Source organism: Penaeus vannamei, chromosome 7, assembly GCF_042767895.1.
Source record: "Penaeus vannamei isolate JL-2024 chromosome 7, ASM4276789v1, whole genome shotgun sequence".
In the NCBI taxonomy this organism is placed as follows: domain Eukaryota; kingdom Metazoa; phylum Arthropoda; class Malacostraca; order Decapoda; family Penaeidae; genus Penaeus; species Penaeus vannamei.
This window is the reverse complement of record NC_091555.1, coordinates 42,031,855-42,046,854: the sequence shown is the minus strand read 5'-3', so window position 1 is coordinate 42,046,854 and position 15,000 is coordinate 42,031,855. Positions and strand designations below refer to the sequence as shown.

At 38.4% G+C, this 15,000-nt stretch overlaps 2 protein-coding genes across 8 annotated transcripts in view; both read right to left on the bottom strand.

Annotated features, from left to right (window-relative positions):
* peb (pebbled) overlaps positions 1–15,000 on the bottom strand; it is a 902,421-nt gene that overhangs the window by 13,675 nt on the left and 873,746 nt on the right. The window lies entirely within an intron of this gene.
* Positions 6,421–15,000, bottom strand: part of LOC113822381 (transcriptional adapter 2B) — an 18,094-nt gene continuing 9,514 nt past the window's right edge. Inside the window, exons 4-10 of one of the 5 annotated variants that reach the window (XM_070123910.1) lie at positions 14,815–14,971; positions 13,676–13,893; positions 13,228–13,320; positions 12,889–13,028; positions 11,438–11,560; positions 11,073–11,169; positions 6,421–8,611 (exon numbers count right to left, since the gene is read on the bottom strand). In XM_070123910.1, coding sequence (XP_069980011.1) covers positions 8,474–8,611; positions 11,073–11,169; positions 11,438–11,560; positions 12,889–13,028; positions 13,228–13,320; positions 13,676–13,893; positions 14,815–14,971 — 966 coding nt within the window. In that variant the 3' untranslated portion in view covers positions 6,421–8,473. The remainder of the gene's footprint in view (positions 8,612–11,072; positions 11,170–11,437; positions 11,561–12,888; positions 13,029–13,227; positions 13,321–13,675; positions 13,894–14,814; positions 14,972–15,000) is intronic. The other 4 variants (XM_027374919.2, XM_070123909.1, XM_027374918.2 and 1 more) reach the window with 4 other exon arrangements.

Here is a 15,000-nt window from a genome sequence, read left to right as displayed (position 1 = left end):
TTCCCCTTCTTCGCTTTCATCGCCTTCTTTCTTTCGCTTTCCACGCCCTTTCTCTTCTTTTTTTCGCCTTTCATCGCTCTTTCTTTCGCTTTCACGTTCTTTCTTTTCGCTTCACGTTCTTTCTCGCTTTCCTCCACTTTCTCGCTTTTCCCCACGCCCTTCTCTCTTTCGCTTTCCACGCCCTCTTCGCTTTCCACGCCCTCTTCTTCTCGCTTCACGCCCTCTTCTTCGCTTTCACGCCCTCTCTTCTCGCTTCACGCTCTTTCTTCGCTTTCCACGTCTTTCTTTCGCTTTCTCGCTTTCCATTTGCTCTTTCTTTCGCTTTCACGTTCTCTTCTTCGCTTTCCACGCCTTCTTCTTCGCCCTTTCACGCCCTTTCGCTTTCACGCCTTTCTTCGCTTTCATCGCTCTTTCTTTCGCTTTCATCGCCTTTTTTCTTTCGCTTTCCACGCCTTTCTTTCTTCGCTTTCACGCCCTTTCTTCGCCTTCACGTTCTTTTCGCTTTCCATCGCTCTTTCTTTCTTTCGCTTTTCTTCTTCGCTTCACGCCTTTTCTTTCGCTTCACGTTCTCTTTTTCTTCTTCGCTTCTCCACGCCTTTCTTTCTTTCGCTTCACGCCCTTTCTTCGCTTCTTACGCCTTCTTCGCTTTCATCGCTCTTTCTTTCGCTTTCACGTTCTCTTCTTCGCCTTCACGCCCTTTCGCTTTCCACGCCCTTTTTTCCCGCTTCACGTTCCCTTTTCTTCTTTCTTCGCCCTTCACGCTCTTCTTCGCTTTCCACGTTCTTCTTCGCCATCACGCCCTTCTCGCTTCCACGCCCTTCTTCGCTTTCCACGCCCCTTTCTTTCGCTTTTTCTCTATCGCCCTTCGCTTCATCGCTCCCTTCTCTTTCGCCCTTTCTATCGCTCTTTCTTTCTTTCTTCGCTTTCTCTATCGCCTTTCTTTCTTTCGCTTCCACGCCCTTCTTCTTCTTTCCACGCCCTTTCTCTTCTTCGCTTCACGTTCTCTTCGCTTCCACGCTCCCTTCGTCACGCCCTTCTTTCTCTTTCTTCGCCTTCACGCCCTTCGCCGCTTTCCACGCCTTCGCTTTATCGCCCTTTCTTCGCTTCATCGCCCTTCTTTCTATCTTCGCCTCGCCTTCCACGCCTTCTCTCCTCTCTTTCTCTCTCCGTGTCTCTCTCTCTCTCTCTCTCCCGTGTCTCTCTCTCTCTCTCTCTCCGTGTCTCTCTCTCTCTCTCTCCTCCATGTTTCTCTCCTCTCTCCTCCTCTCTCCTCCTCCTCTCTCTCCATGTCCGTCTTCCCTCTCTCTCTCTCCGCGTGTCTCTCGCCCTCTCTCGCTCTCCATGTCTCTCTCACGCTCCACGCCTCTCTCTCCATGCTCTCCACGCCTCTCTCTCACTCTCTCCAGCTGTCTCCTCCCTCTCATCGCTCTCTCGCAGTAGTTCTCTCCTCTCTCTCTCTCACCACTCTCTCTCTCTCTTCTCTCTCTCTCTCTCGCCATGTCCACGTCCTCTCCCTCTCTCTCGCTCCCCCTCTCGTCTCCATGTCTCTCTCCCTTCCTCTCTCCATGTCTCTCTTCTCTCTCTCTCCATCTCTGTCCCCTCTCCATGTCTCTCTCGCTCTCTCTCTCCACGTCCTCTCTCTCTCTCGCCTTTCTCGTCCCCTCTCTCGCTCCACATGTCCCTCTCTCTCTCTCCATGCTCTCTCGTCTCTCTCTCTCCATGTCGCTCTTTCTCTCCACGTCTCTGTCTTTCTCTCCACGTCTCTGTCTTTCTCTCCACGTGTCTGTCTTTCTCTCCACGTCTCTGTCTTTCTCTCATGTCTCGCCTCTCTCCACGTTCCTCTTCTCTCCACGTCTCTGCCTTTCTCTCCACGTCTCTGTCTTTTCTCTCCGTGTCTCTCTCTCTCTCTCTTCTCCACGTCTCTGCTCTCTGCCCTCCTCTCTCTGTGTCTCTCTCTCTCTCTCTGTGCTCTCTCTCTCTCTCTCTGTGTCTCTCTCTCTCTCTCTCTCTCTCTCTCTCTCTCTCTCTCTCTCTCCATGTCTCTCTCTCTCTCTCTCTCTCTCTCTCTCTCTCTCTCTCTCTCCATCATGTCTCTCTCTCTCTCTCTATCCGTGTCTCTCTCTCTCTCTCTCCGTGTCTCTCTCTCTCTCTCTCCGCGTCTCTCTCTCTCTCTCTCCGTGTCTCTCTCTCTCTCTCTCCGTGTCTCTCTCTCTCTCTCTCCCCATGTTTCTCTCCCTCTCTCTCTCCATGTTTCCTCCTTTCCATGTCTCTCTCCATGTCTCTCTCCCTCTCTCTCCATGTCTCTCTCTCCTCTCTCTCGATGTCTCTCTCTCGATGTCTCTCTCTCGATGTCTCTCTCTCGTTGTCTCTCTCTCCATGTCTCTCTCCCTCTCTCTCTCCATGTCTCTCCCTCTCTCTCTCCATGTCTCTCTCCCTCTCTCTCTCCATGTCTCTCTCTCTCTCACTCTCTTGCTCTCTTTGTCTTGTTTCTGCCTCCCTCCCCTCCTCCCCTTCTTTACTATCCTGTCTTTTACACCCTCCATCATTTCCTTTCAATATCTATTTCTCCCACCCTCACAATCAATTCTACTCCCTATCTTCATCTCTGCCTCTCTTTGCCACTCTTCTACCTCTCTATCTCTCCAAATTACTACTGCCTCTCTTTCTCTTTCCCTGTAACTATCTGCTTTCCATTTCATCACTGCCTCTCCCCCTCTTCCCATCACTAATTATCCCCACTCCCTATCCCTTTTCCCTCACCATCCTCCTTACCTATACTAAACTTGCACAATCCTTTGATATTTCCTCTTGTTTGTTCTCTCTTCACATTATTTCCTCATACATTCCTTTACTCTCTCATTTTATCTTGTCTCTTCCTCACCCTCCCTATTCCTTTTCTTTACTTTTACACCTCACCCTCCCTTTCTATCTCTCTCCTATATCTCTGTCATTTCTTTCTTTCTCTTTCTCTCATAACATTCTTTTTTCTATTTTGTTTCTGTGCTTCTCTTCCTCTTCTTGCAACCATCCCTCTTTTTCCCTCTTCATTTAACTCCTCCCTCTCCCTTCCCTAAAATCTTCAGTATCTTACCCTCTACCCCCAACCCTCCCATTCCCTCTACTTTAATCAAATAATAACTATTAGTTGCCATTCCAACACAGAAGCTTTGGTCTGCTATACATTACTAACCATGGCAAGTACAAAGCAGAATATGGCATGCATTTATTACCTAAAACTCTACACTGATATTGCCTCTGGCTCAGGGGAAATCTGGGGTCAGTTCTCAAGGTAAAGAACCTTATAGAGAAATCAGATACTATACATATACAACTTTACTTCAAATTGTGACACAGATTTTTGCTATCCCATCAACTGAAGCAATATCTCTTATATTCAATGTTATATCTATTAGGGGTTACACCAAATTTTGTGTGATATACACATATATATGTATATATATGTGCCAGACTGGAATTCTTTTTGCTCAGGCTAATACTGCACAGTTGGTGAAGATCTTGATCATTCTTTACATGGATACAGCTTTATTTGAAAACAGTTTTTACTACAAGAGCATTTATCACTATCACAATGAGTAGTAGATTAAATTCATCACTGCAGTAGGTCTCTACGACTATTACAATTGCTGAATGTTTGCATGGCCATAACTAAGTAGAAGAGGGTGTGAATAAGTTGTAGCATAAATGTGAAAAACATTCCAGTCTGGTACATATGTAGGTACAAAAGCACATTATAAAAGCACATTACAAAAGCATAAACCTACCAACCCATATGTTCTCAGCCATGCACACTCACAAGTACAAACACAAACACACATTAACACATTCACTCGCTCTCATTCTCACTAACACTCACTTTCACTAACTCACTCACTCACTCACTCTCTCTCACATACTCACTCATTCCCTCACTCTCACATACTCACTCATTCCCTCACTCTCACATACTCACTCATTCCCTCACTCTCACATACTCACTCATTCCCTCACTCTCACATACTCACTCATTCCCTCACTCTCACATACTCACTCACTTTTTAATACTCACTCTCTCATATACTCACACACACTCACTCACGCAATCACACACTCACTCACTCAATCACACACACACTCACTCACTCAATCACACACACTCACTCACTCAATCACACAAACACACTCACTCACTCAAATCACACACACACTCACTCACTCAAATCACACACACACTCACTCACTCAATCACACACACACTCATTCACTCACTTACTCAAATATACACTAAATGCATAAGATCTGAGCACATTTCCAGATTTGTGAATATGTGTCTGGGTTTGTGAGCATGTGTCCTCGTTTGGGTGCATGTGTACGGGTTTGGGTGCATGTGTCCGCGTTTGGGTGCATGTGTACGGGTTTGGGTGCATGTGTCCGCGTTTGGGTGCATGTGTACGGGTCTGGGTGCATGTGTACGGGTCTGGGTGCATGTGTCTGGGTTTGTATGCATGTGTCTGGGTTTGTATGCATGTGTCTGGGTTTGTATGCATGTGTACGGGTCTGGGTGCATGTGTTCGGGTTTGGGCGCATGTGTTCGGGTTTGGGCGCATGTGTCTGGGTTTGTATGCATGTGTCTGGGTTTGTATGCATGTGTCTGGGTTTGTATGCATGTGTCTGGGTTTGTATGCATGTGTCTGGGTTTGTATGCATGTGTCTGGGTTTGTATGCATGTGTCTGGGTTTGTATGCATGTGTCTGGGTTTGTATGCATGTGTCTGGGTTTGTATGCATGTGTCTGGGTTTGTATGCATGTGTCTGGGTTTGTATGCATGTGTCTGGGTTTGTATGCATGTGTCTGGGTTTGTATGCATGTGTCTGGGTTTGTATGCATGTGTCTGGGTTTGTATGCATGTGTCTGGGTTTGTATGCATGTGTCTGGGTTTGTATGCATGTGTCTGGGTTTGTATGCATGTGTCTGGGTTTGTATGCATGTCTGTGCACATGTCTGTATGCATGTGTCTGGGTTTGTATACAGGTGTCTGGGTTTGTATGCATGTGTCACAGTTTGTATACATGTGTCTGGGTTTGTATGCACATGTCTGGGTTTGTACACATTTGTCCAAGTTTGTGCACATGTCTGGGCAAGTGTCTGGGTTGGTACACATGCATCTGGGTTTGTATACATGTGTCTGTGAACATATATCTGCTTGAGCTAATGTGAATATGTGCATGTCCACATGCATTTTATCACATTCATAACCTAACCTCTATTCTGGAGGCATTTACAAAGCAGTTAAAAGCAAAGCACAGTCACATGAAAAACATACTACAAGCTGTAGAGCCTAATGGATCAATACATTAGATACATCCTACTGGTAGCCTTTATCTTATTACAGAGTGCAATTTATTAGAAAAAGACAAAACAACAACAAAGAATACCTACAAGAGAGTTACCAGTCACAAGGTGGTGCAATAGACAATTTCACCCTTTACTGTTTCCAGCATGTATTTAGATTATCATATAATCCAATAATACATTATAATACAGTCTCCAACTTTGCTAACATGATAAAAAAAAAAAAATGTACAGAAGGGGGCTGCAACTACAATTCATTATACGGAATTCTGGTAAGAATGCTACTGAATGGTTGTGTTCCACTAGCTTTATGTTATTTCTTTCTGTCTTCTCTGGTGTCCTCTTTTCAAATGATAGCTAAGTGACTTTGCTTATGCCCTTACCTCAGGAAACACTAATACATAAAGCCTGGATTCCATTACTTAGACTCATATCTGAACCTTGAACCACCTAAAGCTGACCAGCCTTCTAATCATGGTTACATCAAAATTTCACCAGCCCCCTCATCAAAAAGCATCTAAAAAGGTTTCAAAATGTTTTAAATCATGTTTAGAACTGCTAAACCCATTGACCCTGGGTTAAAAAATTGGCTAGCAGGCCATTAACACTGGGCTGTTGGTGTGTATCGACAGTTTCCCATTTGCACCTAGCTCATTTGGTAGTTTGCAGCCAACAATAGGCACCTAAAAGCTTATATTTTTATATAATTTTTAAAAAATAATAAAAATATGAAGGTTTACCTTCACTTCAGGTGCCATTGCCTTAAATTTTCACCATACAAATGATGACACAAGAAGAAGAAGAAGAAGAAGAAGAAGAAGAAGAAGAAGAAGAAGAAGAAGAAGAAGAAGAAGAAGAAGAAGAAGAAGAAGAAGAAGAAGAAGAAGAAGAAGAAGAAGAAGAAGAAGAAGAAGAAGAAGAAGAAGAAGAAGAAGAAGAAGAAGAAGAAGAAGAAGAAGAAGAAGAAGAAGAAGAAGAAGAAGAAGAAGAAGAAGAAGAAGAAGAAGAAGAAGAAGAAGAAGAAGAAGAAGAAGAAGAAGAAGAAGAAGAACCAATAGCATGGGAATGGTCATGATGCGAAGCCATCTGCTATTTGGTCCACAACAGCCATGCCATGTACGTACATACCACTCGGAGGCAAGGGGTTAATATATTTGTGAGATATTCACAGACTATATCACTGAGAAAGTACTAAGTCTGACTCTATTACTTTTCCTACCTCACCTAATATCCGAATGTTGCCGCAAAGTAATACAACCACATTAGCTACTACACCAGGATTAATATCAAGGACTCCTCCATGATAGAAAATAGAAAAACGGCCCAATGTTTTTTTTTTTTTTTTTTTTTTTTTTTTTTTTCAAAAACCTTTTCTTTCATTCAGGACAAGCTCAATCTCAAGACCTAGCACTATCAGAACCACGAAATGGCAAACCTATATAGCACAGAACAAAGGGTAGCCTCCATTACATAATAATGAATAGTGTCATCTAGAATTTGGGCCCACACACACCAAGTCATACATAGATGCAATGTGCTGGGAAGAGAGGGAGAGCATTGCCCAGTATGACAAGACAGAATTTGCACAAATAAATATTAGTCTACCTGAACCAACTAACCCTCTATGCTAGTACTCTAGCTTAAAGGTGGACATCATTCTACTATTTCCTACTATTAAAATGATCATTTGGATGGGTACCATGGAATTGATCATATCAACGGGATATCTACTTAATTAATCCATTGGATCCAATTGCCCTGCGATTCAAGTGTGGACCATACTATGTTATTAGATTTCTTTGAGCCTACACTGTTTTGCTTCTTTCTAAAGCCTATATCTGCCATTTATGATGGATCAAGATTTATACACTGCTTTCATTAAAGACTATATTATCTCTACAACTCTGTGCTATAACAATAGGTACCAATATGTTCTCTTTATATTTTCATAATATTCAATTTTGCATAACACACTGTCTTGCAGATCAAAGCAGGCATGAACAGATTACTGGGTATGGAAATAGTGTCCTTGTGAAAAATGGTACATTCTAACCTTGTTTACCGGTGGAAATAATGCAAGAGCCCCTTCCCAAAGGCCTACCAAGTCTAATCTCCATCCAAAAGTGTTGTACACACTCATAGCAAGACATCCCCGTAACCCATCACTCTCCATCAATATCTCATCAGCCCGGATATCAGCCATATTTTTTGATAACACATTCCTGTCATCTGCCACTTAGCCAAGTTCTTCATGGGTGAATGGGAAATAATTTTTAACTGGTAAGTCATCTAAAAAAGTGGCTACTTACAAGCAAAAGCTTGTAATGTGAAATATACCTCAATGAAATTATTTGGACAATAATTTTCTTGTAAAATATGCCCTAATTGCAGACAAAGTAATTGTTGCAGTTGCCTCTTTAACCTATTAGGAAGTCAATAAAGCTCTTTCAAAGTATTTTCAAGAAACATGCCAAAACTGAGAAACCATTAACCCCTACATAAAAGATTTCACACAATGTATCCCCTCCTAAACTAAAAGTCTGCCCAAATAAAAATGGGTGTCATGGGAGAAATCCTCATGCAGTTGGCAGCATGAAAAAGTTTGATATAGTTGTGGCTGAGGAGCAGACAGGTTTCTGTCAACCACCCATTTAGATATGCCATTGCATCAAGGATTAAAGTGTCACATTACCATATTTAATAATGTGTTAGAATAAGTATGTATATCACAGATATCTACAGGAACAACGAAGGGAAGGGCAAGAAAACACACAAATATGCTGAAGGCCTTTTCGCCATTTGCTTTGTCAGGGCATACCCTATCCCTAAACCACATCAAATACTAACTTCTTTACCTAACCTAGCAACCCTTATTACCATAAACATTAGTCCTAGTATGAGGCTGAAAAAATTGACAACTATAATCAATCAATAATATTAAAATGCCATTCACATCCCTTACATTCTCTCTGTGACACAAGGGAATATTTACCAGTTTCAATACAGAAGTTGCCCAAATTTGTGATTTTTTCCCCCCTCTTTAATAAGAATTCCCTATTAGTACCCTCGGCAACTCCCTTGTAAGTAGAACATTTTTGGCCATTCAAGCAAAAGCTGTATGCCACTACAATGCTACCACTACAACCAATACCACAAACAGACTAAGGAGAATACTTACTCTTTTGACTTTGCGGTGAGGTCCATTTGAGTCGGAATCTGAGGCAGGCTGGCCTGCATGAAAGGCAAAGTTGTGAATACTCGGCTGTGGAAGTAACACAAGGGCCAACGTTAGCTTATTCCACTCATGCCAGGCCAGTGGACGGCAGCGGGGTAACTTTTGCACGCGTTGGTATTATTTGATGTATGGATATATGTATGAAAAAGGAGGCTTCTTTACATATTTGGGATGTCTAGGTTACCTTAATCTATGGGCCAAGAGAATATATCATGCTATAGCCTCATGTCCTGTGCTTCACACACAGACTGTAGAGTTAGAAAAACCTGGGGCTGTTTCCACACAAATAGAAAAAGTTTGTGTCAAACTTTTTATGCAATCCGGGCATAACTGCACATCAAAAACATTAACAAATCCAAAAATATCCAGCATGTATATTTCATACCGAAACTGGGTGACGTACACTTCATGCAAGTACAAATATGCACAGACGGAAATAACTTTACATTATTAGTTGCTTCCACATTTTACTTCCCCTGCCTCATATTCACAGCTGTGAAAACTATCGATCTGAGATTCTCTCTACCTAGGAATTACAACAACCTCCTGCATCACCTAACAACACCAGAGCTAAAAAAAAAAAAAAAAAAAAAAAAAAAAAAATTTCATAAATGCCCTTCCCTTTTAAATTTGGACATTCTTCATTCTTTAACAATAAACCTCCTGAGATTAAAGAGGCAGAAGATACCTGAGAGCCTCTAGACATCCCTTTCATCTAAACAGCATGATTTCAATGGACTGGAAAAAGCATGTTGGTAAATAACTAAATAAAATATGAAAAAACGTAAACACACTCAATTGAATAAATCAACAGATGCTACAATCTGATTGGTGACTAAACATCTAAAAGTACGTGACCTGACATGAATGGAAATGAAAAACTTAATAGGTTCATTTTCTTCCTAGCTGCTTACAGTAAGTCAAAACTTTTTAAAAAATTGTTATTTACATTTTATAAGTGTAGCAATAGCATTGACATCACCACTCCTTTAAACACACTCTCCAACAATCAATTCAATATCCATATAAACATTTGGACTTCTGGCAGACGATCACCAAAATGAATGGATTAAAACACTATATACTCTGTAGCTATAATATATATATAAATATATATATATATATATATATATATATATATAATATATATATATATACATAATATATATATATAATATATAATATATATAATATATATATAATATATATATATAATATATATATATAATATATATATATAATATATATATATATATATAAATATATATATATATATATATATATATATATATATATATATATATATATGTATATATATATACACACACATATATACATATATATGTATAAATATAAATATGTATATGTATATATGTATATATGTATATATATATACATATATATATATATATATAAACAAATTATATATATTATATAAATAATATATATGCATTATTTTTTTCATACATACTTACAAAAATACACAGAAACATACATACATATGTAAGCCTACATGGCTGGAAAACTTGGGTCTACATAAAGGAAGTAGTGAACTAATTCTGGATAGACAGAAATAATAGCAAAAGGAAAGAAAATTACAAAGGGGAGTATAAGATAAGCCATGCTAGCAATATACAGAAATACATTCTGTAAATCTTGTTGGGAATGTTTACACTTTTTTCTAATTGATGATCAAGATTACACTCTCAGCAAACAATACTTTTTCAGAATTTAACCATCACATATATCTGCAGTCCGGATTTATATATATATATATATATATATATATATATATATATATATATATATATATATATATATATATATATATATATATATATATATATTTCTTTTTTTTTTTTTTTTTTTTTTTTTTTTTTTTTGGGGGGGGGGGGGATCTATGCTATTCTATAATATGCAATTAATAGCAAGAAAATAATGGATAAAAATATTGCAATCATCAATACTATGAAGATCAAGAGATATGGATATAAAAGAATCTATCAAGTTATACCAATCATGTGCGATTCAACATAAGCAATCGTCAACCTTGTCCAAAATTAAAAGCTCAGGAGCAGAAGTGTAAATGTACTAAAACCAAATGCTTCATTATTTTCCAATTCCTTTTGCGTTGCCTTATTTACAATTTCACTTACTGGTTTACTGTGACAGTGTGAACATGCACTTGCCCTTCCCAATGCTTCAATTTTTTCAGAAAAATGGTTCATATTCAAAAGATGTAAGTAATCAAAAGATCTCCAACTTCAAGAGTACACAAAGTTTTGATCTCTGTAAATATACTCAGTCCTATATTACAATGTCTACATCCAACCTTCTATCATAATGTTCTAAGTTTATTAACTTACATCAGTTGATACTTTCAAACGATGACTTAGAGGTAAGGAATAACCCTGTTAATAATTCCAGTGTCTACTACTAGATTTACTCACAGCATTACCTTACAAAATAAGGAAGTATTAATACTTACACCTTTCTTTTTATTTTCTTTTTTCCTGTCTCTTCGTGACCTTGCTACCTCAAACTCATGGCATTCTTCCACATGTCTAATTCCATTACGACGATATCTGTAAACAGATCATTGCTGTGACAGAATTCACATTTATGAAAAAATCATCTTTTGTTCATGGTGCAACCTAACATGTCTCACCTACTCAATTCCTTTCATCATGAGAAACTACCGGTATAATTCTATATATGCACCACAAACTTTGAGCACCAAGATTATAAATGAAACTTTTAATGACCAGACATTGGCTAATCAAAGAGGTAGATCATGAAATCTACTTGTAAGCATTCACATAAGACCTCTGAACAATATCTCCTAGCTCTTACCTTAGTAATTCTCTTATCCTTGTTCTTAACTCTCTCTCTCTGACAATGGAGTTTATAAGATTATTGTGTTCACTTGCTGTTTGAAACTGGCTAATTGTTCTAAGTTTTTCAGCAACTGCCTCTCTGAAAAGATAAGAAACAAGTAAAATATTATCCACTGCCTCTATTTTAGAATTAATGTAACTAAAGAATACCAATGAGTATACTTTCCAGAATAAAATAGACTACACAAAAAAAGAAAGAAAGAAGTCTAACTCTAATAATGACTGCAATAAGTTTAAATATAACAAAATGTTTCTATTAATTCTTACTCCTAAACAGGTTATTCTCATACTTAATTGCTTCTTTTTCTTTAGTATTGTTAACTTTCTATATCTCTTCTCTAGCCCTTTACTCAGGCTTTACCCAAATAGGTTTTCCAAGCATAATTTTCCACTCCCTAAAAACTAGCATCTCAACCCATTGGATCCAGGTGTCTCACTGCTCACAACTGGCCCAAAATCTGGGCATTAGGCTTATATGAACTGCAACATGCCCTGGTGTGTCACTTGTCAGCATGACCCTCATGAACACTTGCCTCTCTTTCCATGTTACTGTCTCTTTCTGTGTAAACATTTTTGTTTTTTTGCCAAGGTCTATATTTGCTTTTAATATACTGTATTAAGATGGTAATAGACATTTTTCCTTGCACAGACTCCTTATCATATCTCTAGGTAGTCATAAACTCTGTTCAATTACAAGTAAAATTTGGTTAATTATGGATTTTTTGAAAATATTTTCCTACTGTTCAACAATCTGTAACACACCATGCACCACAAGCCACAGCAGGCAAGAACTAGATCCTATGCCTCTCCCTAAACACCCAATGAATCTAATCTTCCTCCAACTTTGGGCACATTCCTGTCACCCTGGCCTTCAGTTAAATTTTTCACAAGGGCACATTCCCATCCCCCAGCCATTAGCCAAATTTTTTAATGAAGGTTTAATCCCATCACACAGCCCTCAGTCAAATTCTTTCTTGACATGAGGCATGTCACCTAGAACCAAAGGGGAAAGGTATCTGGTACAGTATGAGAAACTTCCAGACATACCAAATGGTACAGTATGAGAAACTTCCAGACATACCAAAAAGACAATCTAGTTGCAAAATTTACATACACATACATACTTTGCCAAACTTCTTTTCAGATCCTATTCTATTCAAATTCTTTTCAACCCATTACCACCAGAAAATAAAAGATTTCGGGCAGCTACAAAATTAGCGAGCGGGGCTGGCCCGGACTCTGCCCGTGCACCAGCCACGGATGTGCTGATCAAGCGTCACACTGGCGGGACGCCCAGCAATGTTCATTTTTTCGGGTGTCTCATATATGGGACACCGTTGTTACTGGGTTAACACTACACAGTAGCTACAATCAAACCCAAACCCTACAAGTTGACGCAATCCTTACTTATCATCTTTGCTTTTCTTTTTTGGAGGAACTTGGGCTTTTTCTCTTTCCTTCTTGAAAAATTGTGGAACAACCTGGAAGTCTCTAACTACCCGTTTTCTTCTCGATCTTTCACGAAGACGGCGCATGTACATATCAACCTGAAATAGAGGACATTTAAATAAAAAATAAATATATAAGAAAAAGATGGCCATTTGATCTCCCTGGTTTCAAGTTTGATCAATGTTTTAATCAAATAAACTGTCAAACAAAATCATCTCAACATCTGCATTTATCTCTACTGATTAACCTTCAATCACTACAATTTACACATATGTTCTTTCATTTGATAATACTTACCTGTGCAAGTTTGAGAGCCATATCCACATCTTCATCATCAACTGGATGAATGAATAATGGTGCTATCGTTGTTTCTGCATCATTATCCCATTCCTATGTGCAAATAATAATAAATATATAATTACAATTTTCTCAAATTTTCACACAATGTTGCTAAATGCAACATAAATAAATATAATAGGATACTATGGCACAGTTAAATGGTATAAAACCTAATCTAGAAAATATACAAACTAAAACAACAAAATTACAAAAATGCAATATATATACCATCTTATAAGTTTTTAAAACTTTTCAAAGAAGTCTTAATACTGGATCTAAAACTTTTTAACATTTCACTTGTTAACTCAATGAAATATATCAACCAATTTTTATACAAGTAAATGTACAAAAAATCAATGCACAAATACCCGAGTTCCACTCAAAAACCCTAAACAATCAAGCTCACCCTCTCAAAATCATCTCTGTGTGGCATGTATCCAAGTATGGTGTTCTCCTCCGTGGAGGGTGGCTGGGAGGGTAGTGAAGACCCTAGAGTTGGCGAGAGTGGTCCTGTGTCAGGGACTGTGTGCTCAATGGGGAGCTGCAATCTTTCTAATGCTGGTTTCCAGGAGGCTCGCCCAATAGCGCCATCTATGTAACTGCTGATGTACTTATTTCTTGCTTCTGTTGGTTTCCAGAAAAGATTAAGTGAATCATGCAATATCTTGCACCCACTTAACAACAGAGGTCTTTTCTTTTTCTTTCAATAATCTGAAATTTTGGCATGAGGTCCCATTTCTTGTTTCAATCAATGCTTTCAATATTTGTAAGTGATCATTCTAACAAGAAATGTTAATGTTCTAATTCACCAAAATACAAAAAAATATAATAAAACTAAATATGTCAAAACTGCTATATCCATTTGTATTTTCAACTATCTATGAACCCAATGCACCAAGAAAAAGAACATTGCACACGTATAGAAATAAATAGCAATAGCTAATTAATAATTCAATTCAATAAAAAAAAACATAAAAGGTGATATCTCCCTCATAAAAGGTAAATCATAGACTTACTTTTGTTATGACCAAGACTATCTATACCATAATGACTTTTGAATAGTTAATTTTGCACCACATACTCTCCACAATATAATATTAGATGACATATCATTCACTTATTCAATATTTTCATTTGTAAATATATCACTCTACTTGTTATGAACTGCAAAAAGATTATATAACAAATAAAAATAACAAGCCTCTTGAACCTCACTAACAATTAAAAAAATTGAATATATTAACAATTTCTCAAAAGGTTAATTACTTCTTAAAGAATCTGCACTTTATCATGAAAATAATTTACTAAATATCTTCCTCATAAAACAATGATTTTGTTAATTTCATAAGACAAATTTAGCCTTCAATGCTTGTCAACATCAATCTCACCTGACGACCTGTTGTGACTTTAGCTATAAAGATAAAAATGAAAAGAGAAGTAAACTAAAGAAAAAAAATCTTACTGACCTAACACAACACTTTCAATGGCAGTGTTTACTCACCACCTTGTGAACCCCAGATCAATGTAAAAATTATACAAACGTACCATCTGGAGTGCGAGTCTCGATATGGCGCGCAATGTCCTCCCAGTTACCGTACCCATACTGCTCAATGGCGTCCAGCAATCTGACCTCCTCTCTAGCAGTCCAATGGCCTTGACCGGGGAAAATGCTAAAGTTTCCTGTGTCCTGGAAAACACCGGCCTGTGAGAGAGCGGGCCCAAGAAAAGACA